At 42.1% G+C, this 25,400-nt stretch overlaps 1 protein-coding gene across 6 annotated transcripts in view; it reads right to left on the bottom strand.

The window, feature by feature from the left end:
- The window catches only part of sugct (succinyl-CoA:glutarate-CoA transferase), a 528,034-nt gene that overhangs the window by 271,253 nt on the left and 231,381 nt on the right, over positions 1–25,400 (bottom strand). For all 6 annotated transcript variants that reach the window (XM_073032218.1, XM_073032487.1, XM_073032549.1 and 3 more), the window contains one exon: positions 22,452–22,554. In XM_073032218.1, coding sequence (XP_072888319.1) covers positions 22,452–22,554 — 103 coding nt within the window. The remainder of the gene's footprint in view (positions 1–22,451; positions 22,555–25,400) is intronic.

The following is a 25,400-nucleotide window of genomic DNA, read 5'->3' as shown; positions in this document are numbered from 1 at the left end:
TACCCAGCTGGAAGCCCAAGAAGTGCTTATTTGTCATGTATGGCGGGAAAGCATTGGATCATTTTTCAATTTGTTTACAGCTTATAGTTACTCATATGTAGCTCTGCTAAGGATGCCCGCAGGAAAAAAAATCTCAGGGATGGATGTGGCCACATGTACGTACTCTGATAATAAATTTTACTTTGAACTTTGAACTTCCTTCCAAGAAATTTCTGCTGCATAGAAACAGGCCCTTTAGCCAATCCAGTCTGTGCCGAACTATCACTTCGCTGAGACCCATCGACCTGCAGCCAGACTGTAGCACTCCATACTCCTCCCATTTACATACTTATTCATATTTCTCCTAAATGTTGAAATCAAACCCACATCTATCACTTCCGCTGGCAGCTCATTCTACACTCTCACCATGTGGCATGGCAAATGTTCTGCATGGGACTACAAGAAACTACAGAGTTGTGGACACAGCTCAGCACATCAGAGAAACCAGCCCCCTCTCTATGGACTCTGTCTATACTTCCCACTGCCCCAGTAAAGCAGCCAGCATAATCATTCACCCAGGACATTCTCCCTTCTCCCAGCAGGCAGAAGATACAAAAGCCCAAAAGTATGAACTACCAGGCTCAAGGACAGCTTCTATCCTGTTATCAGATTCTTGAACATCTTGTACAATAAGATGTACAGATGCACGATAAGATGAATTCTTGGCCTCACAATCAACCTCGTTATGATCGTGCACTTTATCATTTACATTTCTCGGCAGCTTTTACATTTTATTTGGCATTGTTATTGTTAATGATATTTTTATTGAGATACAGCGCTGAATAGGCCAATCTGACTGGAAGAATATGGACATACCGCAAGAAATTAGGGCTAGTATGGTTGGCATACACTGGTTGGGCCAAGCGGCCTGTTTTTGTACTGTACTGCTATATTACTCTAAATATGGTTGTGTATCAGAGGTAGCAACATAGATTAATGAGGAATAATTAAATCTAAGGGTCTAAGGGTGGGAAATCATGAGGAAAGATGCATTGGATCCAAGGTATGGGAAGTGAGACTTGGGCTCATGTATTCATTATATGCTGTGTTGTATGACGTGGGTGACCATGGTCTTTCCATGACCGTGATATTTCTTGGCAAATATTTCTACAGAAGTGGTTTGCCATTGCCTTCTTCTGAGAAGTGTCTTTATAAGATGGGTGACCCTAGACATTATCGATACACTTCAGAGATTGTCTGCCTGGTGTCAGTTGTCACATTACCAGGAACTTGTGATATGCAACACACACAAAATGCTGGAGGAACTCAGCAGACCAGGCAGTACCTATGGAAAACAGTACAGATGACATTTAAGGCCGAGACCCTTTGGCAGGACCGGTATGCACCAGTTGTTCATATGACCATCCATCACCTGCTCCAATGGCTTCACGTGACCCTAATTGGTGGGATAAGCAGGTGCTACACTTTGCCCAAGGGTGACCTGCAGGCTAGTGGAGGGAAGGAATCAGAACCGGAATCAGGTTTATTATCACAGGCATGTGACATGAAATTTGTTAACTTAGCAGCAACAGTTCAATGCAATACATAATCTAGCAGAAACAGAAAAAATAATAATAATAAATTAAATTAAACATAATAATGGGTTCAATGAGCTAGCACCTTACACCTCCTTTGGTAGAGACATATCTCCACCTCACCACCCAGAGACTTGGATACCTGAGTAAATATCAGGCATGACTGCATTCAGGAATGGTAAGTTAACAAAGTGACTTTCTGAATGGCGCTTACAGCATAATAGTGCACTGGGAAGACAGTGATGTTGTCCGATTGCCCAGTAATACTGATCTCTGGGGCTCTTGGTTCAAGTTCCCCCAACTGAGTAGAACTCCATTTCAGGCACAAGAGCAACACCCAAAGTACATGATTTATTTTCTGTAAAGTAACCTAGAAATAGCGGTTACTGAGTTTCACTCAAGGAAATAAATAGTTTCAATCGCAAAATGCTGTAAACGGCCATTATGCGATTGAATTTCTAAGCAATAGACTTTCAATGTGCCCACATGTAAATTGAATAAATTACAGCTGTGCATGAATGTTACTCATACAAACGAAACATAACTTCTTGATCTGCTGAGTCTCGATCACTGCAACAAAAATGTACTGATTACCATATTTACCAAAAATATGCATTTTCAGTACTTAGATTTTACATTTCCAACTTTTGTGGCAAGTTTTGATGTTGGTATTTCTAGGTTGCTCTATTATACCATTGTAAGTGCCTTTAACAGTTCATTACAAACTGTCTTTTTGACCCTAAAGTACAGAACTAGACTGAGAAGTGGCAGATTGAGTTCAATCTGGAAAAGTATGAAATGATTCACTTTGGAAAATTGAACGAAGGTAGAATATGGGGTCAATGGCAGGATTCTTAGGAGTTTGGAGGAACAGAGGGATTTGGGGTCCACGTCCACAGATCCCTCAAAGTTGCAATGCAGGTTGATAGGCTGATTAAAAAGACCTTCGTTTGTTGGTGGACTTAGTTCAAGAGCCGTGAAGAAATGTTGCAGCTCTGTAAAACCCTACTTAGACCACACTTGATAATATTGTGGTCAATACTGGCCACTTCTTTATAGGAAGAACATGGAAACATTAGAGAGGCCGCAGAGGAGATTTACCAGGATGCTGCATGGATTAGAGAACAGGATAGTATTGACGCAGCCTGACCTGTCGAGTTCCTCTAGCATCTGCTGAATCTCTTGTGTTCTTATTTTAGCCTTTTATCGTTATTTATTTATTGAAATGGCCATTGATAGGTTCAACGAGCTAGCGTTTTTCCTTTTGGAGAGAAGGAGGATGAGAGGTGACCTGATAGAGGTGTACAAGATGATAAAGTTCAAAATTCAAAGTAAATGAATTATCAAACTACCGGTACATTAATGTCACCATATACAACACTGAGGTTCATTTTCTTACAGGCATACTCAATGATAGAATCAATGAAAGACCACACCAACTGGGTGTACAGCCAGTGTGCAAAACACAACAAACTGTGCAAAAACAAAAAAGTAATAATAATAATAATAATAATAATAACAACAACAAATAAATTAGCAATAAATATTGAGAACATGAGATGAAGAGTCCTTGAAAGTGAGTCCATTATTTGGGGCAACAGTTCAGCGATGGGGCAAGTGAGACTGAATCTCCTTTAAGTGATAGGCATAGATCAAGTGAACAGCCAGAGACTTTTTCCTTGAATGGAAATGGCTAATATGAGGGGGCGTATTAGGTGTTGGGAGGAAAGTATAGGGAGAATATCAGAGGTACTTTTTTTTGAATACAGAGTTATGAAGGACCCCACGCACCCCTCATACAAACTCTTCTCCCTCCTGCCATCTGGCAAAAGGCACCGAAGCATTCGGGCTCTCACGACCAGACTATGTAACAGTTTCTTCCCCCAAGCAATCAGACTCAATACCCTGATCCTGAACTGACACCAACTTACTGCCCTCTACTGCACCTATTGTCTTGTTTATTATTTATCGTAATGCCTGCACTGTTTTGTGCACTTTATGCAGTCCTGTGTAGGTCTGTAGTCTGGTGTAGTTTCTGTGTTGTTTTACGTAATTCAGTGTAGTTTTTGTATTGTTTCATGTAGCAACATGGTCCTGAAAAACATTGTCTCGATCTTACTGTGTACTGTACCAACAGTTATGGTCGAAATGACAATGAAAAGTAACATAACTTGACTTTAATACCATGTCAGGGTGACTCTGTAGTGGTTAGCGTAGCAGTTTACACCGCCAGCGATTGGGATTCAATTCTGGCGCTGTCTGTAAGATGATTGTACGTTCTCCCTGTTACATGAGTTTCCTCCAGGTGCTCCAGCTTCCTTGCACATTCCAAAAATAAAGACATTCAGGTTAGTAAGTTGAGGGCAGGCAATGCTGGCACCAGAAGTGTGATGACACAGGCGGGCTGCTCCCTACACATCCTCGGACTGTGTTGTAATGTATTTCACTGTGTTTCAATGAACAATACATGTGGCAAATCAGAATCAGAATTAGAATTAGGTTTAATATCACTGCCATATGTTGTGAAATTTGTTGACTTTGCAGCAGCAGTACAATGCAATACATAATCATAGAAAAAACTGTGAATTGCAGTAAGTATATAAAGTATAAGTATACAGTTAAATTAAATAAGTAGTGTAAAAACAGAAATAAAAATGTAGTGAGTTAGTGTCCAAGAGTTCAGTGACCACTCAGAAATTGGAAGACAGACGGGAAGAATCATTGCGTGCATCTCTTCAAGCTTCTGTACTTCCTACTCGAAGGTAGCAATAAGAACAAGGCATGTCCTGAGTGGTGGGGGTCCTTAATGATGGATGCCGCATTTTTGAGAATGCTAGGGAGGCTAGTGCTCATGATGGAACTGACTAAGTTTACGACTCTCTGCAGCTTACTTTGATGCTGTGCGGTAGCCCCTACCCCCACCCCACTCTCACCACCATACCAGACAGTGATGCAGCCAGTTAGAATGCTCTCCACAGTAATCTTCATCTTTAGTCTTGTTTTTAAATAGCAACAGTGATGGATCCTGTCTACTATTTAATGTACTCAGTGGCCACTTTATTAGGTATACCTGTACGCTAATGCAAATATCTAATCAGCCAGTCATGTGGCAGCAATTCAGTACATAGAGGCATGCAGACATGGTCAAGAGGTTCAGTTATTGTACAGATCAAACATTGGAATGGGGATAAAATGGGTTCTAAGTGGCTTTGATGATGGAATGATTGTTTCTGCCTGACAGCATGGTTTGAGTATCTCAGAAACTGTGCTGAACTGAAGTCTATGAACAGCATTCGAACATATGTGTCTTTTTTGTCCAGGTGGGTTAGGGCCAGGTGGACGGTGATGGCAATGGCGTCGTCTGTTGAACGGTTGGGACGGTACACGAACTGCAGGGGCTCCAGTGAGGGGGGGCAGCAGGGTCTTGATGTGCCTCACGACGAGCCTCTCGAAACACTTCATGATGATGGATGTGAGTGAAACGGGATGGTAGTCATTGAGGCAGGACACTGAAGACTTCTTCGGCACGGGGACGATGGTGGCGGCCTTGAAACACGTTGGAACGGTGGCACTGCTCAGGGAGATGTTGAAGATGTCAGTGAGAACATCTGCTAGCTGGTCTGCACATCCTCTAAGCACTCTACCAGGAGATGTCCAGCAGGCGGTGCGGCACAGCAGCAGCGGCTTTTCAGACCTGGTGTTACTTTAATTTAATTTTTTGGCACAATTTTTGATTAGGGTACATGGATAATAGAGCGACTATCTACCATCACCAGATACTGCTATAATACAGAGATCATCCAAAAACAAATCTTCATGAATATCTGCTGGTTAAATTATGCGACCTCGGCTTGCTGAGGGGATCGGGCCTACAGTCCTCAGATTCGCCTGATGCTGGTGGCTGGAGGTGGGACGTCGTAAGCGATGTGCGAGGAAGCAGAAGCGAGGCAAACGGGCAGGGTCCGTGCCAGGCAAAAAGCAAACCCTAGCCGGTCGGCTCTCCCGTCCATTCTGCTCTCCAATGTCCACTCCCTGGACAATAAATTGGACTACATCCGACTCCAACGAAACACTCGGCGGGAGTATAGAGTCTGTTGTGCGTATGTTTTCACGGAAACATGTCTCACCAACGAAATCCCGGACGCCGCCATTCAGCTGGTTGGGCTAGCCTTGTTTCGAGCAAAACAGCTGATCACCTGAGATTTTCATGCACAACAGTCTTTAGAGTTTACCGAAATGGTGCAAAAAAACATCCCGTGAGCAGTAATTCTGTGGACAAAAACATCTCGTTATTGAGAGAGGTTAGAGGAAAATTACAAGACTGATTCAAACTAATAGAAAAGCAACAGTAACTTAAATAACCACATGTCATAACAATGGCATGCAAAAGAGCATCTCTGAACAGCTACATTGATCTTTGAGGTGGATGGGCTACAGCAGCAGGAGACCATAAACAATTCAGTGACCACCTAACACAAAAGGTGCCTAATAAATTGCCACATAATGTATATGCTGGTGAAAACACATAACCTGGAATACTGAGTTTCTGAATAAGTGTAAAGTGTAAGGTTAACGTAATATTATACATTCCATAGTTTCCTCTTTGCCTACCTCGTGTTCTTCCAACTAGTGAGAATCTGTCAAATAGATATTCACAAGGGTGGTAATTTAAGTCTAACAGCATTTGATGTGTCCAAAAAAGGTTTCACCATTCCAAATTTTAGTCTGGCATTTTTAATATGTGTCATGGCAGCATAGTAGTGTAGCAGTTAGTGTAACAGTTTACAGTGCCAATGACTGGGGTTCAGTTCCCACCACTCTCTGCAAAAGGTATATCACATGTACATTGAAACATCAATACATGCAGTCAATGACCAACACAGTCTAAAATGACCTAGCATTTGAAGCGTCCACAAAATCTTTGGATACTTCTAAACTTTAGTATGGCATTTTCAATGTATCAGCATTGCCCTAGAGCAGAACTGAAGTGTCTGTCAGTTAGTGCATTAAAATCTCTGGGATTGGAGAGAGCCCACCATTTACTGATTCAAAAACTAGAAACACAGGTAAAGATAAGGATAAAAAAATAGTTTTACTTGTCACATATTCACCAAAGCATTGAAGCGTACAGTGAAATGTGTCGTTTGCACCAACAACCAATGCAGTCTGAGGGTGTGCTGAGGACAGCCCACAAGTGTTGCCATGCTTTCAGCACCAACATAGAGTGCCCACAACTTACCAACCCTGACCTGTAAGCCTTTGCAAGGTGGCAAGAAAACAGAGCATTCAGAGGAAACCCAAGCAGTCGGGGAGATGCACAAAATCCTTACAGACATCGACGGGGATTGAACCCAGATTGCTAGCACTGTAAAGCATTTTGCTAACAGCTACACTATCATGCTGCCCAGTCTATGCCGCTGTGCTGCCCAATCTCTGTCTTAATTATAACTACAGGTCAGTGATTCATAGATTTGTTTGTGGACCGATTAGGAATGTGTTTTTATTTAATCCCCATTGATATTTGCATGCATGCACAAGAAGTAAAGCGTGTCATGTTTGGGAAATGTAAAAGTGGTAGAGGCAGGTTCGGTATTGTCATTTAAAGTAAAATTGGATAGGTATATGGACAGGAAAGGAATGGAGGGTTATGGGCTGAGTGCGGGTCAGTGGGACTAGGTGAAAGTAAGCGTTCGGCACGGACTAGAAGGGCCGGGATGGCCTGTTTCCGTGCTGTAATTGTTATATGGTTATATGATTAAAGACACACTTTAACTTCTTTTATCATCCAGTGCTATTGTGGGTGCTTCCATTCCCAGTACTGAGTGTATACTGTAGATTCTACACTTCGTGAGGCCTCATGCTGAATTAAACCCTGTTCTCTGGAGCAGGTAGCATTTAACTAAATGTTCTGAATACAATGGATTTGGCAAATATTGCTTTTATATGAGCAATACCCATCAGTCATCTATTAATCCTGGAATGCAAATCTATTTTATTTTATTTTTTACTTAGAGATATAGTGCAGAACAGGCCCGTCCTGCCCAATGAGCTATCCTACCTAGCAACTCACCTATTTAACACTAGCCTAATCACAGGACAATTTACAATAACCTACTAACTGATTATTTCAAGTTCAAGTTTAATTGTCATTGAACCATGCACAAATACACGTGAATACAGCCAAACAAAACAGCGCTACTCCAGGGCCAAGGTGCAACACACAGTACCAACAGTCATACACAGCACAAGGCACATGTAAGATATCAGTAAAATACAATCAAACAAACGTTGTCCGGGACCCTGAATCCATGAGTGCTGTAGCACTCTGCAATCAGACACAATCCAGCTTGTCTTCCGCTGAGTGAGCACTGGGGGGGGGCAGCACTGACTCCAGTGTGACGTCGCATCACACTGCCTCCGGTGGAGTGCACCAATTCTGACGCCTGTCTCCCAGGTGGCTGTAAACAAGCAACACCATGGCTTGAGGCCTAATCTTTGCTCTGATTGAGCCCAAGCAGCTTCCCTGCCATCTACCAATAAGTTAGTTATTCAGACTTGCAGCATTCCACATTAACAATGTCTGACAGGGTCTTGCAATCACAAGAAAAGTGACTAAGACGATTGCTCGCTGATCGACCACACACCTTCTTCGCACATCGACTCCTCCAACACCTCCCTGTTGCAGGCAGCAGCATGATCCACACCAAGTCCAGCTCCTTCAGTTTCTCCTCAAATGAGTGACTCACTGATGGGGATATACTGGCAGTACTTTAAGTTCTTCATGTCCAGCAGGGTCTTGCAATTGTAAAATAAAACATTTAAAAAGGACAATAACACCTTTGGCTGACCCTGTAGAAGTCGCTGCGATCAAACATGTCGCCATCTTACTAACCAATATGCATAATGTTAAACCTTATCAGTAGCGGAGAGGGTAAGCGATTTCAAGTTCCTGGGTGCTAGTATCGCTGAGGGCCTAACCTGGTCCCAATGTATCAACGCTGGAAGAACTCAGCAGGTCAGGCAGCATCCGTGAGAAAAGAGCAGCCAACGTTTCGGGCCGAGACCCTTCATCAGGAATGGGGGGGAAGAGAGGGCCGAAGCCCAGTAATAGAGATAGGGGAGGAGGTAGGGCCTAGAGGCGCCAAGTGGAAAACCAATCAGAGGAAAGATAAAGGGGGGAGGGGGAGGGGATAAGCATGAAAGAACTGTAGAGATAAAGAAGCAGAAAGTTGAAAGGGGAGAGAGGCTCTCTATCTCTATTACTGGGCTTCGGCCCTCTCTTCCCCCCCATTCCTGATGAAGGGTCTCGGCCTGAAACGTTGACTACTCTTTTCTCACGGATGCTGCCTGACCTGCTGAGTTCTTCCAGCATTGTGTACATATTCTTTGATCTACAGCATCTGCAGTTGTATTTTTGTGTCCCAATGTATCAATGCAGCTATAAAGAAGGCAAGACAGTGGCTATATTTCATTAGGAGTTTGAGGAGATTTGATATGTCACCTTAACAAATGTCTACAGATATACTGTGGAGAGCATTCTAACTGGCTGCATCAACGCTTGGTATGCTACTGCACGTGATCGAAGTAAGCTGCAGAAAGTTGTAAAATTAGTCAGCTCCATCATAGGCACTAGTCTCCGTAGTATCCAAGATATCTTCAAGCAGCGATGCCTCAAAAAGGTGGCATTCATCGTTAAAGACCCCATCACCCAGGATGTGCCCTCTTCTCATTGCTGCCATCAAGTTGGAGGTACAGAAGCCTGAAGGCACACACTCAATGATTCAGGAACAGCTTCTTCCCTTCTGCCATCAGATTTCTGAATGGACATTGAACCCATGAACTCTACCTCATTACTTTTTATTTCTGTTTTTGTATTAATTTTACTTAATGTAATGCAGAGATTTTTTCTATATTACCATGTATTGCTGCTGCAAAACAACAAATTTCACAACGTATGCCGATGATATTAAACCTGATTCTGATCCGTCCTGAGAACGTTAGGCAGATGGAAGAGCTAACTAAAATGTTTCAGTAAACTTTATGCTTAGGATAATATATGTTTGCATTTTCACTCACAAAACTCACTCCACATGGTACTTTTGCACAATATAAACAAAAGCAAAATAGACAGGATATGCAGGCCTCATGTGACAGAAAATTCCAGATGCTCTCCAGCAGCCACACCTCAGCGCTGGTGCCAAGTGGTGCTCGTGTCAGCCTTATTGCTGACATATGACTCAAAAATATTATAGCCAGGAAAAACAACCAACGGATAGAGATGGACAGTGCAAGAGTTTGCCAAAAAAATATTGGAAATGTATGCATGGTATGTGTCTGGTTTGAGTAACAATACAAAAGAAAGACATTATGAAAGTTGGAAATAAACGCATAAAGTACTGGCAAATCACAGCTGGTAGGGCAGCAACTAACAAGCTGGTGGGGGATTAGCGTCTGTCCTAGAACCACTTCATGGATATTCAATCGATGTATAGAAGCTACCTTATGTATCTATACAGTATTTATTGTGTTTTTTATTATTATGTTCTTTATCTCATTGTGTCTTTTTTCTGCTGCATTGGATCTGGAGTAATATTTTGTTCTGCTTTACACTGTGTACTAGAAATGACTTTAAACAATCTTGAATCTTGAAAACAGTAGGCCGAGCAGCCTCTGTGAGGGGAAATAAATTGTCTATGTTTCCATTAAAGATTAGGCTTTGTTTGTGGCATTTACATCAAAACATATAGTGAAATAAGTCATTTGTGTCAACGTAATGACTTCTGGTGCCAACGTAACATGCCCACATCTCATTAACCCTAACCTGTACATCTTTGCAATGTGGGAGGAAAATCGAGTGCGTGGAGGAAACGCACACAGCCCTGCATCAGGCTTTCGGGTTGAAATCCTGTGTCAGGTTCCTTCGACAGAAAAATAGAATTAAACTTTCAAATTAGAGCTCCTTCATTTAAACTGCAAGTCATTATTTGCAGAAATAATGGTGAGAGGCAGGATCAGGGTACTGAAGTAGATGACTGACCATTATCAGAGGTTAAATGGTCTGCCCCTGTCCCTTACTCTATTTTCTAAACTGCTATGCAGCACATCTTCCAAAGTTATGGCAACATTTTCTTACCAGTTTCTGCTCAAAAAGCTGACATTACCACGTCAAAGTTCAAAGTAAATTTATTATCAAAATGTGTTTGCACTCCGTGGTGAATTTATGAGGCCGTAGCCAGGAGAGAGAATGCAAGGGAAAACTCCAAAACAGGTTAAAGCACTGAGGCACAAGAGTTGAAAATGAACTGGTGTTCAGCCCCACTGCTCCATGCCAGGCAAGGTCCCTCACCTGAGCTCATACCGTCTGCCTGCGTTTGGCCCGTCTCCCTCGCTTCTCGCTACTACCACTGGGTGAGAGGTGCAGGAGTCATGGGACCCACACCACCAGATTCAGGAAAAGTTCCTGCCCTGCAACCATCAGGCTCCTGGACCAGCACAACACCATCTCTCGGCTCAGCACTAAACTTGCAGGTACTCTGCAGCTATTTTTTTCCCAGTTATTTATCTATTTTTATATTGTTTGGACGATTTGCCCTCTTCTACACATTGGATTCTTGTCCGTTTTCGTTGTGGACAGTTTGTCATGGATTCTACTGCATTTTTTTGGTGCCTGAAAGAAAACAAATCTCAAGAATGTCCTGCCAAAAGGTCTCGGCCCAAAATGTTGACTATACTTTTTTCCTGCTTGAGTGTGTGTTGCTTGGATTTCTGTCATCTGCAAATTTTCTCATTTCTCGAGGTTGTTCTTCTGATTGACTGTAAATGAACAAAATCAGTGCAGACACCTTGTGGAGATAAAGGACTACATCCTCCAAATACACACAAAATGCTGGAGGATCTCAGCAAGCCAGGCAGCATCTGTGGAAAAGAGTACAGTCGATGTTTCAGACTGAGACACTTTAGATGCTGCCTGGCCTACTGAGTTCCTCCTGCATTTTGTGTGTGTTGTTTGGATTTCCAGCATCTGCAAGCTTTCTCTTGTTTGTGATTGGCTTCCTCCAAATCTTCATTTTTGTTACAATATTCAAGATTCAAAGTACATTTATTATCAAAGAATGGTACAAATTATACAACCTTGAGATTTGTTTGCTTACAGGTGGCCACAAAGTAAGAAACCCAAAAGAACCAAATTAAATAAATAAAAATAAAAGACCAGCACCCGATGCATAAGAGAAAGGGGTTAAAACATAAATCATACAAATAATTGAAGTGAACAACAACATTCTGATCCAAATTGACTCCTCAGATCCAAACTCCAAAGCTGGTCCAACGTTGCACTTATCAGTTCATCATATTAGTGGGCACGGAGCACAGCAGCCGGATAGTGGTCAGCACTCAGCGCCATGAAGAGAGGAGTGACCATTGCAGAGAACGAGCAAAATCGGTTCTCGACCGGGATCCCAACACCCTGCCTTTTCAGTTTTTGTAGCACCTAACTTGTTGAAGTAGTGACATAGTTTCATTTGCATTCCTGGCATCTCCAAGCTTGAACGCTTGAAACCACATTAAGCAAAATTGTCTTACTACTCATTTCTCAACAACTATCAGAGGCAATAATCACTGCTTTTTGAACACAATCTCACACAACTGATGCTGTTTAAAAATTGTTCACTCTAAGCACAGTGTAGTGTCTAATGGCCACGCAAGTGCACATATTTGACACTAGCTAGAAACTGTTTGTCAACAGTCTCCTGCCTCAAATAAGAGGCATAATTGTCCTTTTCTATCAGATTCCTTCTTCTTCAGCCCTTTAACTTCTTCATCTGTCACCTCCCAACTTCTCACTTTAACCCCCTTCACCTGTCTTCACTTATCAGCTTCCAGCTTGTACTCATTCCCCTCCCCCCAGCTTTTTATTTTAGCTTCTTCCCCCTTCCTTTCCAATCCTGATGAAGAGTCTTGGCCTGAAACATTGACTGCTTATAGATGCTGCCTGCTCTGCTGAGCTCCTCCGGTATTTTGTGTGTGTTGCTCTGGATTTCCAGCATCTGCAGAATCTCTTGTGTTTAGCTCTTTTTCTCTGATTGGACGGTTCAAGAGACTGCCTTCTTAGTATCCATCAAAGTAAAGGTTACATCACTCTCTTCAATCTTTTCTCACTTCCAGGAAGTGAGTGTCCTTGTCTGCAACTGTCCTTGTGGTAGTTCAAAACCAGCCCATCACATTCAGAGGGTCAGATGCAGGAAAAAAGAACTCACACCATACCCCTGATAGGAAATGAGGTTTTATAACCTCATATGAGACCTATGGTAGATTAAGAAGCTTCAGTCAGCTTTCTAAGGTCTGTCATGTGTTGCTGCTTAGGATTAGTAAAAGCTGCAGAAAGTTATAAACTCTGCCAGCTCCATCATGGGTACCAGCCTTCCTAGCATCCAGGACAACCTCAAAAGACAATGCCTCAAAAAAGAAAGCATCCATCATTAAAGATCCCCATCACCCAGGATATGTCCTCTTCCCATTACTACCAGAGAGGAGGTACAGGATCCTGAAGACACACCCTCAATGTTTCAGGAACAGCTTCTTCCCCTCCGTCTTCAGATTTCTGAATGGACAATGAACCCCTGAACACTACCTCACTACATTTTCCCCTCTCTTTTTGCACAACTAGAGTTAAGATTGGATCAGCCATAATCTTGTTGAATGGCGGAGCAGGCTTGAGGGGCCTATCTCTTATGTTCTTATGTTAACTTATTGAATTTGTTTAATATATACTTCTTATTGTGACTTATAATTTTTATTATTATGTATCATAATGCATTGCTGCTACAAAACAACAAATTTCACAACATATGCCTGTCAAAAATACTCGGATATGGCCCAAGCACTGCGAGAGGGACACTTGAAGCAGGTGAACAGGTCACTGACTTTAATGAGAACTGATGCAGAATTTAAAGGAAAAGGAAAACAATAAAAGTTAGGCTAACATGGCCGTTAACTGAAACTGTCAGAGTGAAAGTTAAAATGCCAACACCACAGCTGGAAGCAATAACTAAATTCTAAATGAATACCACTCCTCACAGCGTCTGTCGAAATGGTAGTTTTCTTTCTCAGACAAGGATGAGTGCAAGCAGGGAGTGTAAATGTTGCTGTGCTTTTGGTCAAGTTTTGACAAGACTAGAACAACAAGAAGGGAGTTAATGAAACAGTAATTAGCTGAAACATACATAATGACGAGCATGATTGTAGAACCAGCGTGGGCACGTAGACCTCGTTATGACAATGCCAGTGATATTAAACCTGATATTGATTCTGAATCAATTCCATACAAATTTCAAAATTTCAAATTGCTGAAACAATAATCCACAAGTTATTACAACAAGAACTGTGCTGTAATGTTCCAAGTATCATTGATATACAAAGGAAGACAAAGGGTTTGAATTTCTTTCATTTTCATAAGCTCAGATTCTTTCCTATGCTAACCCTGGCCTCTTTTTCTTCTAAGTTCACCTGGCTGGAGTTTACTTTATTTCTAAAGGGCCCCTTCATTTAAAGACTGCATTAGCACAATGAAAAGGGTTAAATTGCGATTATGCTCACTCCTGGTGAAAGAACCAAGGGCTCCTAAATAATGTACAAAAAAAGAAGTGCTGATTTTAGGGAGGGAAGTGTCAAGGAGGAGAGGAATCCAGCCACGTGCAATTGCTTCTATAAAGAAGGGAATGGCCCTGAAATGCAACGCTCTCTGATTTTTTTTAAACAGCTGTGCGAACCAACCATTGCTCTGAGCGGGGAATTTTTGTTTGCCCCACACCCCAAAAACTGCACAGCACTTCACATTGACAGCATATAAAAGACAATTACAGCTGTGTGGTAACAAAGGTCAAGTGCATGGAAGCATTTCAGTTACTGCGCGGGTGAGCACCCGTGCAGCTTTGAGGGGACAGTGCTGAAAGGCAAATGTCTTGGGGACAATGGAAGCAACCTGTGAAGGAATCACTTCACTATGAAATAAAACACGGGTTGGTGAACTAAACATAGAACATAACAGCACGGAACAGGCCATTTGACCCATGACATTGTGCCAACCTTTTAACCTATTCCAAGATCAATCTAACCCTTGCATCCTACATACGTAGTGCTCCACTTTTCTATCATCCTTCACTATCTAAAAGTTTCTTTAATTACCCTAATGTATCTGCCTCTACAACCACCCATGGCAGGGCATTCCACGTACTCACCATTCTCTGTGTAAAAAAACCTCTGACATCTCCCCCTACCCCTTCATTCCATCAAATTGAAATTATCTCCCCACCCCTTGTATTAGCCACTTCCACCCTGGGAAAAAGTGTCCAGCTATCCAAAGCTCTGTAAGGCGGCTTTGTGAAAGTTGATTCTAATCTGAATGGAGTGAGGTGAGATACAGGGCAGTTCTTCATAAGACAGAAGTTTCTTCCCCCCTCCCCCCAAGTAGGGAGCTTTGGATGGGGATCTCCATTGATAACTACTGTGAATTCTTTACTTATTGTTGTTTAGTGGGCAACATAGAGGAGCTCAGAAAGCTGACAAACAACGTGAGTATTAATTTCTAATCTAAAACCACATCTGTGCCGTTTCAACAGAACAGAGAAACCAATAAGGTTCTGATTAAGATGTCTGAATTCCCTACAACATCTGTTGTACCACATGCGTACAAAGGACAATTTTGAAAGAGGAAACTGAATTTGTAAATTTTAGAAATCTTTAAATATGAACTCACTGTGAGTGTTAAATATGGAAACCTCTTTTCATGCTGTTATTAAAATGCAAGTGTGGAAATTGATTTTCACCTCTGTATGTTTGTTTAAATCCAAGTTCAATGAGTCTGAATGACCAGGCTGTATTATCAGGACTACCATCAGAACAGTATTTAGTGAGGTGCTGTGATCATTGACATGGCAAACGATTTGAAAGCCCAATACAAGTTCAAAGTTAAAAGTTCGAAATAGATTTATTATCCAAGTATGTCTATGTCATCGTGTACTACCCGAAGATTCATTTGCTTGCAGGTGTTCACAGTACAATAAAGACATACAATAGAATCAATGAAAAACTACACACAATGATGGACTGACTTGATACATACTTGTATTGTTTTATTAAATTACCAGGCACTTCTTAAATAAAAACATCAGTTGTGTTGTTGCTTTTCTTAAAAAAACACACACACACACAAGAAGCCTGCAGAAATCACAAGTGTACTTCATTTACACTGATCAATTTTACCCACCACAAACACAGGAGATTCAGCAGATGCTGGAAATCTTGAGCAGTACACAAAAAATGCTAGAGGAACTCAGCAGGTCAGGCAGCAGTTATGGAGGGGAATAAACAGTCACTGTTTTGGGCCAAGACTTTTCATTAAGACCAGCCCATTTTTGTTTTACCCAATAATATATTTAATCACTTATTCAGTTAATTTCACTCATTTTCACTTGTTTTTTTCAATGTTTTGTTTACAGAGGAATTTTCTTCTTACTCCAAAATTATAATTAGCTCGCATTTTTGAAGAGGTTTGTAACCTCAGCTAGCTCCATTATAGGCACAATCTTTCTACAATCAAAGGCATTTTCAAGAAATGAAGGGTTAAGAAGTTGACATCCATCACTAAGGACCGGGATACTACCACCAGGGAGGCCTGAACATCCACACACAATGATTCAATAACATATTCTTTCCCTCCATCATCAGATGTTGAAAGCTCCATGAACACTACCTCATTATGCAATTTTTTTAGCAGTTATTTATTTTGTAATTTATGGTAATGTTATGTTTAGCACTGTGACTGCTACCACTAAACAAATGCCGGTCCTTACCTTCCCCCACCTTCTTATTCTGCCTTCCTTCCCCTTACTTTCCAGTCCTGTTAAAGGGTCTCGACCCGAAATGTTGACTATTTATTCCCAACCATAGATGTTGCCTTTCCTGTTGAGTTCTCCCAGCATTTTGTGTGGGTTGTTCAAAATTTCCAGCATTTGCAGAATCTCTGGAGTCTAAGATTTCACATCTTATAAGACAGTGATAGAACCCTGATTTGGATATCTCAACCCTTCATCACATTGCCTAGTTTTACGCAATTCCTTGCACAACCTTCCATTGTCAGGGACCCCGCCATCCAGCTCATGCTCTCTTCTCATAGTCCACCGAAGGTGTTGTAGGCTAAATCAAAGATGGTGACAAATCAGCATACGGGAGGGAGATTGAAAATCTGGCTGAGCGGTGCCACACAACCTCTCATTCAATGTCAGCAAGACCAAGGAGCCAATTATTAAGTTCAGGAGAAGGAAACCGGAGGTCCATCAGCCAATCTTCATTGGAGGATCAGAGGGTCAGCAACTTCAAATTCCTCAGTGTTATTATTTTGAGGAACTGTCCTGGACTCAGCACATGAGTACAATTACAAAGAAAGCATGGCAGCACCTTTACTTCCCTAGAGGACTGCGAAGATTCAACATAACATCTAAAACTTTGACAGGCTTCAATAAATGTGTAGTGGAGTGCATATTGACAGGTTGCATCACAGCCTGGTATGGAAACACCAATGCCCTTGAATGGAAAATCCTACAAAAAGTAGTGGATATAGTTCAGTCCATCACAGGTAAATGTTGCAATGGAACAGGGTGAACCCAAATGCAGGACACATACACAGAGGTAGAGTAATCTAAACTGTTTATTAACGGTTACAGGGAAGGCCGGGGAGCGAGGATTAGGCAGAGGAAAGCTGAGGAGCGAGGAAGGCTTGATCGGGGATCGAACCCAGGTCGCTCTGGTGGGAACACGGCGTTTAACCACCGAGCCAATGGAGAGTGTAAGCGGGTGGCGGAACAAGGCAAAACAGGGATGCAGACCAGGGTGCGAGCGTGGCTTGAGGAGAACAATCAGGCAGAAGGACGAACAGAAAGACAGGTGGCATGCAATGCTCATATTAACAGTGACAGAGTTAACACCAGCAAACAGCACGAGAACAGAACATAGAATACAGGCTTCCCCCACTATCTGAAGGTAGAGCGTTCCTATGAAACCATTTGTAAGCCAAAATATTGTAAAGCGAAGAAGCAATTACCATTAATTTATATGGGAAAAATTTTTGAGCGTTCCCAGACCCAAAAAATAACCTACCAAATCATACCAAATAACACATAAAACCTAAAATAACACGAACATATAGTAAAAGCAAGAATGATATGATAAATATACAGCCTATATAAAGTAGAAATATTGTATGTACGGTGTAGTTTCACTTATCAGAAAGGGGAAGACAGCGAGCCAAATTCAATTTGGAGAAAAAAATCGGCACATACACGCATACGCACGTACATGCCTATGCACATACACGCATGCGCACACAACTGCCCGCACAAGGCTTCATGGTCATGGTAGTCTTTCTCGGGGTAAACACACGTATAAAGCGGGCATCTTTTTTTTTGTAAAAGCGAAAATCCTTTTTGGTTAGCGAAAACAGGTACAAATGTAGGTCCTTTGTAACATCAAGCTGTCGTAAAGCGAACGTTTGAAAAACGGGGGCCACCTGTACACAATTCCAAGTGGCCAAGAGACAGGGTTATCACCAGCAAACAGCGCCGGTGAATGAAGGAGCAGGAGGCAGGCAAAACTTTTCTTGACACAGGGCGTTGCTGGAGCTGAACGGCAAACACGAGACAGGTGGCAGGCAACACTTACCTTCACACAGAGCATTAAAAGGAAAGGCAAACTGGAGACAATCCTTTTCTTGACACAGGGCGTTGCTGGAGCTGAACGGCAAACACGAGACAGGCGGCAGGCAACACTTAACTTGACACGGGGTGTAGAAAGGCAAACGGCAGACAAAACTTTTCTTGACACGGTGAGACAGAGTTACACAGGTAAACCTTGGTACTGAAGTAAAACTTAGAATATACAATCCTAAATGCAGGAACGTTAATTACCACACTGACTGAAGCAACGGTCTGGCAATGGATACAAAGCCTGGGTTTTTATGCTGCAGGTTTAGATGGGAATCAGGTTCCGTAATCAAAGAGCCCAGGAGAATATGGGGAAGGGGAATTAGGAGAATAAGAGGAATTAAGGTTTGGGACCATGACAGTAATGTCATCCCCATCTTTGAGCACATCTACACGGAACACTGTCGCAGGAAAGCAACAGCCATCATCAAGGACCCAATTCATGGTCTCTTCTCACTGTTGCCATCAGAAAAAAGGTACCAGATTCTCAGGATTCACCACCAAGTTCACAAACAGTTATTATCCCTCGTCCATCAGGCTCTGGAACCTGAACTTCATTTGTTTCATCACGGAACTGTTCCCACAACCTACTAATTCACTTTCAAGGTCTCTTCATCTCATGATCTCAATATTTATTGCTTATTTATTATTATTATTTCCTTCCTTTTTGCATTTGCACAGTTTGTTGTCTTTTGCACACTGGTTGCCTGTCTTTCATTGATTCTATTATGGTTCTTGGATTTATTGAGTATGCCCACAGAAAAAGAATCTCAAGGTAGTATATAGTGACATATACGTACTTTGATAATAAATCCACTTCAATAACCATAAAAACCAACTTAGGTCATCTCCTCTCCAAGTATAGTACTTCAGATACATCCATCAGTATAAAGCAATAGTCAATTGTTGCAATCTTAATTTTGGAAAAGACAAACACATTGAGAAAAACCGCAGATATCTTCGAGCAACCTCTGCAGAGATAAGCTAGTAATTATATTGTGTGTACATAGCACAATGTTTATGTTATGAGTCTAGTAAACCCAAGTCACAAGTTCAAATCTTACAAGGACAGCTTACAATTCAGTTACTTCCATACATCTGAATATAATATATCACCATTAATGTTGATCGTGAAACCACAAAGCCCTTGTAAAATCCATCTGGTACACTGATGTCTTTGAGGGAAGGAAATCTGCTGTCCTCCCCAGTCTGGTCTATGTGTGTCTCCAGACCCACAGCAATACTGTTGACTCTTTACATGTCCTCTGAACTGGCTAGAAACCTCAAGTTCAAGGATGACATAGGATCATAAAATATCCCACAACACAATGAAAAGCAGCTCAGCTGAAAACCAGAGTAGATGTGCCACATTATTTGCCTATCTCTGTGGGAAGTTACATAGTTCTGGTTCATTTTCTAAATAAGACCTTGGTTTTACTAAAATGATTCATCAGTTAAACCATGGGCACAGACTTAAGAGTACAAAAGTACTGAAGAAAAATCTCAGACTGTAACTTAATTTAACATGAATTAAGTCTAATTTGGTGAAATCAGCACATATAATGAGCAAGGTTTTACAGGTACACAATATTTTTACAGACACAAAAATGCAACATAATGCAAAATACACAGAATGCTGAAGGAACTCAGTAAATCAGGCGAAGGGAATAAACAGTCGACTTTTAGACTGAGACCCTTCATCAGAACTGGAAAGGTAGGGGGAAGTAGGAGCACAAGCTGGCAGGTGAAACTATGTGAGGGGAAGGTGGGTGAGCAGGAAGGGGAGATAAATTAAGAAATCAGGAGAAGATAGGTGGAAGATATAAGGGATTGAAGAACACATAATCTGATAGTCGAGGACAATGGGCCATGGACGAACAAGGAGGGAGGTGGTAGGCAGGTGAGGAGAAGGGAAACAGTGAGAGGGGAATCAAAATGGGAATGGAAAAAAGGAGGAGAGAGGATGGAAAGATTACTGGAAGCTGGAGAAGTCAATGTACATGTCATTGGGTCGGGAGATACCTAGATGGAATATGAGCAACTGATGAACTTTTTTAAAAAGAAACTTGGTGCAACAAGAAAGTAGAGCTTTGTTTGAACAAAAATAAAGTTTCATAGCAACACACACAAAATGCTGTTGAAACTCAGCAGGTCAGAGAGTATCAACGGAAAAGAGTAAACAGTCGACATTTCGAAAAGAGACCATTCTTCAAGATTGAGAGGAAATGGGGGAGATGCCTGTATTAAATGGTGGGGTTAGAGGAAAGAGGCAAGTTGAAAGATGATAGGCGACACCAGGTAGGTGGGAAAGGTCAAGGGCTGGAGAAGAAAGGATCTAATAGAAGAGGAGAGTGGACAATAGGAGAAAGGGAAAGAGGAGGAGGCACAGGGCGGTGTAATAGGCAGGTGAAATGTAAAAGGTCAGAGTAGAGAATACAGGAGGGGGGCTGGAATTTGGTTCACCAGAAGGAGAAATCAATATTTATACCATCAGGTTGGAGGCTATCTAGATGGAATACAAGGTGTTACTCCTCTACCCTGAGGGTGGCCTCATCTTGGCCTAAGAGGCCATGGGTTGACACATTGGAATGGGAATTGAAATTAAATGTTTGATGACCAGGAAGTCCCACTTGCGGCAGATGGTGTGGAGGTGTTCAATGAAATGGTTCCCCAATTTACGATGGGTCTCACCAATGCAGAGGAGACCGCACCGGTAGCATCGGACACAATAGACGACACTAGCAGATTCACAGATGAAGTGTTGTCTCACCTGGAAGGACTGTTTGGAGTTCTGAATACAGATAAAAGAGGAGGTGAATGGGAAGGTAGAGCACAGGCTGCTTGCAAGGGTAAGTGGCTGAAGGGAGATGAGTGGGGAAGGAAAAATGGATAAGGGAGTCACGGAGGGAGCGATCCCTGTAGAAAGCGGAGGGGAAGACGTAAAGATATGTTTAGTGGCCGGGTCTCTTTGGAGATGCCGGAAGTTGTGGAGGATGACGTGTTGGATGCGGAGGCTGATGGGGTGGTAGGTAAGGACAAGCGGGACAATCGCTATTACGACGGCAAGAAGAGAGAGTGAGCACAAGTGTATGTGAAGTAAAGGAGATGCAAGTGAGGGCAGCATCAATAAAAGAGGGAGAGAAACAAATTCTTCAAAGGAGGAGGACATCTCTGATGCCCTGAATTGTAAAGCCACATCCTGAGAACAAATGCAGCAGAAGTGAAGACACTGAGAAACGGGAATAGCATCTTAATACCAGTATTTCTAGCTTGATCATTGCCTATTAAAAGCCAGCCCTTTGAATAAAACCTAATGTTTAGCTATCCAACACTTGTTTATGAGGCACGAGAAATTCTGCACATGCTGGAAGTCCAAAGCAACACATACAAAATGCTGGAGGGACTCCACAGGTCAGGCGGTGTCTATGGAAATGAATAAACAGCCGATGCTCTGGGTTGAGACTCTTCTTCAGGACAGGAAAGTAAGAAGGAAGATGCCAGAATAAAAAGGTGGGGGGGGGGGGTGGAAGGTGACAGGTGATAGATGATAGGTGAAGCTCGGTAGGGGAGAAAGCTAAAGGGCTGGAGAGGAAGGAATCTGATAGGAGAGGAGAATGAACCATAGGAGAAAGGGAAGAAGGAGGGAACCCAGGGGAGCAGAGGCAAGAGGCCAGACTGGGGAACACAAGAAGAGGGAAGGGGAAAGAAAAAAAATTTACTGTAAGGAAAGATCAATTGATATTCATATCATTGGGTTAGAGGCTACCCAGATGGAATACAAGGTACTGCTCCTCCACTCTGAGGGTGGCACAAGAGGAGGCCGTGGACCAACATGTAGGGAGTGGAATGGGAATGGGAATTAAAATGTTTGCCCATGGGGAAGTTCCACTTTTGGTGCATGGAGTATAGGTGCATGATAAATCAGTCCTCCAATTTACAACGGGTCTCACCAATGTTTTATATGGATGAGAACACTCTTCAGAAGATAGTTGGAACTACTGTCGGTTCTTTCCAATTAGAAAATTAATTATTAACTATAGACATACATTAACACAAGGCTTCCATTTTGATGAAGATGATTTTCATTCAATTTCCCATTTGGCATGTAAGACAACGGACTGACCTGAGGTTCCGAGAACGCTTGCTGAATGCTGTTTATTGGACCATATGGTATCCCACTACCTTCAAGCAGTTGCAACCACTCTTGTGTTGTCTTCTCTGAAAATCTAGTCATAAAAGAGTTTTGTGGTTTAAACATAATGTACTGATTTTGGATTTGAACAGCAGTAGATGATTTAATTTGCAGTAGCCAGCAAAAAAATAAAAATACACAATTCTTTGCAGAACTAGACACTTGTCCTGCGGGTGCGAGAGATATTCTCCAGATAAGATGTTTCCTGATTTGAAAACAATCAAAGCAAGCAAAAATATATTGTCAGCAGGACCTTAAATATTTTTATAGATCTGTTTATTTCCATTTTTCACAAACACTTGAAAACTTTATAAGCTGCATTTCATTTTGCTTTTTGGCCTTTATCTCTGGTAGTAGTACATATGCTAGGAAAATTACATTTTATATTGAAATGACTATGAACAGAAGTTTGGAAAGCCATAAATCACAGGACATCTCTGCTGTATGGTGTTATAATCTAAGACCATGAGACCATTTGACATTGAAGCAGAATTACACCATTCAGCCCACTGAGTCTACACCACTATTCCATCATGGCTGACTTTTTTCCCTTTCAACCCCATTCTTTTACCCTCTCCATGCAACTTTTGATGCCTTTGCTATTCAAGAGCTTATCAACCTCCACTTTAAATATCCAAAATGACTTGGCCTCCACAGCCATTGTGGAAACTAATTCCACAGACTTCCACCCACTGGCTAAAGAAATTTCTCATCTGTTCTAAAGGGATGTCCTTGTGTTCAGATGTTGTACCTTCTAGCCCTAGATTCCCGCACTGCAGCCAGAATAAAACCACACAAAACTGCAGGGCCAAACAACATACCTGGTGCTGAGGGATTGCGTGGTCCAGCTAACAGAGGTCTTAACTTCTTTTTTACATCTCTGGAACTGTCCACTGTCCCCGCAGGCTTGAAGGTAGCCATTATCATTCCGGTGCCCAAGAGAATAATAGTAACTGGCCTGAATGATTACTACCCAGCGGCACTGAGTTCAACAACCATGAAGTGCTTCGAGCAGCTGGTCATGGATTGGATAAGATCCCACCTTCTAGCTATATCAGACCCTTTCCAGTTCACCTACCGCTTAACCTGATCCACTGAAGATGCCATAGCCTCGACTCTCCACTCTGTCCTGTCCCACTTAGAAAACAATGCTTCAGAGGCCAGGATGCTATTTGTTGACTTCAGCTCGATGTTTAACATGATCATCCCTCAGAGGCTGGTGGGTAATCTGTCCCTGTTTGGGCGCAACACCCCTCTCTATAACTGGATCGTGGACTTTGCCATGGAAAGAGCCCAGTTAATCTGAGTTAGAAGAAACATCTGAAGCTCCATCACACTGAGCACTGGTGCCCCTTGGGGCTGTGTACACAGCCCACTGCTGTTCATGCTGCTGACTCACATCTGTACTGCCAACTCTAGCTCAAACCTCATCATCAAGTTCACTAACGCTACAACATTGGTTGGCCTCATCGGCAACAATGAGAATTTAGCATACAGCGAGGAGGTACAGAAGAGACTGGTCAAATGGTTTCAGAACTACAACAAGAGTCATAATTGGGACAGAACAAAAGAGAAAATTGTGGACCACCCTCAACTGCACATCAATGGTTTTGCCACGAAGAGAGTGAAGAGCACAAAGTTCCTTGATGTGAACATAATGGACGATCTAACCTGGACCCACAACACCTCTTCTCTCATCAAGAAGGCACAGCGACATCTATACTTTGTGAGTTTGAGGCGTGCATAACTCCCCAACCCTTTCCAACAACTTTCTGTAAGAGCACCATCAAGTGTCTGGCTGCATCACTGTGTGGGATGGACATGGCAGGACATCAGACCACAAGGTCCTTCAGAGGATTGTAAAAACCATGGAGAGGATCACCGGGGTCTCCCACCCCACTACTTGTGACATTTACCTGGCGTTGTATATGAAGGGCCAAAAGGATTGTTGAAGATCCCTGCCACTCATCCCACAATCTCTCGGACCCACTACCATCAGGAAGAAGCTACAGGAGCATCAGGATTAGGACTGTGGGACTGGATAACACCTTCTTCCCTCAGGCTGTGAGACTAATGCCCCATCACCATTAAGGTATCGTCACTAAGTCAGCAAGCTATTTACTGTTTATCTGTGCTGCGTGCACACTTCACATGCATTTTGAATTATATTTTATTAACTTATTTGTGGTAATATTTTGTTTTATGTGCTGTGTGTGAGATATATGTATTGTGGGTGTAATGTGGTCCAGAGGAACGTTGTTTCATTTGGTTTTATATTATGTACAGTCAGATGTCAATAAAACTGAACTTGAATTATAAGAAACATCCTCTCCATATCCACTCAAACTAAGTCTTTCTATAATCGATGAGTTTCAATGAGGTCCCCCCTCATTCTGCTGAACCCTAGTGAGTACAGACCCAGTGCCATCAAATGTTCCTCATACATTAATTAACCCTGTCTTTCTCAGGATCACCTCTAGAAAATAAAGGTTGCAGAAGAAACTTCAATAGTAATTTTTTCCAGGGCACAAATAGCTAATATGAGGGGTCATAATTTTAAGGTGATTGGACAACAGTATAGGGGAAAATGTCAGAGGTATTTTTTTCTTTTTTTAAAAACACAGAGTTGAGTGTATGGAACGTCCTGAAAGTGGTGGTAGTAGAGGCAGTCATATTAAGGACATTTAAAATACTCTTAGAGAGGCACATAGATGATAGAAAAATGGAGGGCCATGTGAAAGGGAAGGGGTAGATTGATCTTAAAGGTTAAAAGTTAGTACAACATTGTGGGCAGAAAGGCCTGTACTATGCTGTAATAGTCATAGAGAAAGTACAGCACAGAAAGAGGCCCATCCAGTCCATATCGAACCATTTAAACTG

The sequence above is a fragment of the Hemitrygon akajei genome, chromosome 1 (assembly GCF_048418815.1).
Source record: "Hemitrygon akajei chromosome 1, sHemAka1.3, whole genome shotgun sequence".
NCBI lineage: Eukaryota > Metazoa > Chordata > Chondrichthyes > Myliobatiformes > Dasyatidae > Hemitrygon > Hemitrygon akajei.
This window is presented reverse-complemented; position numbering and strand designations above follow the sequence as displayed.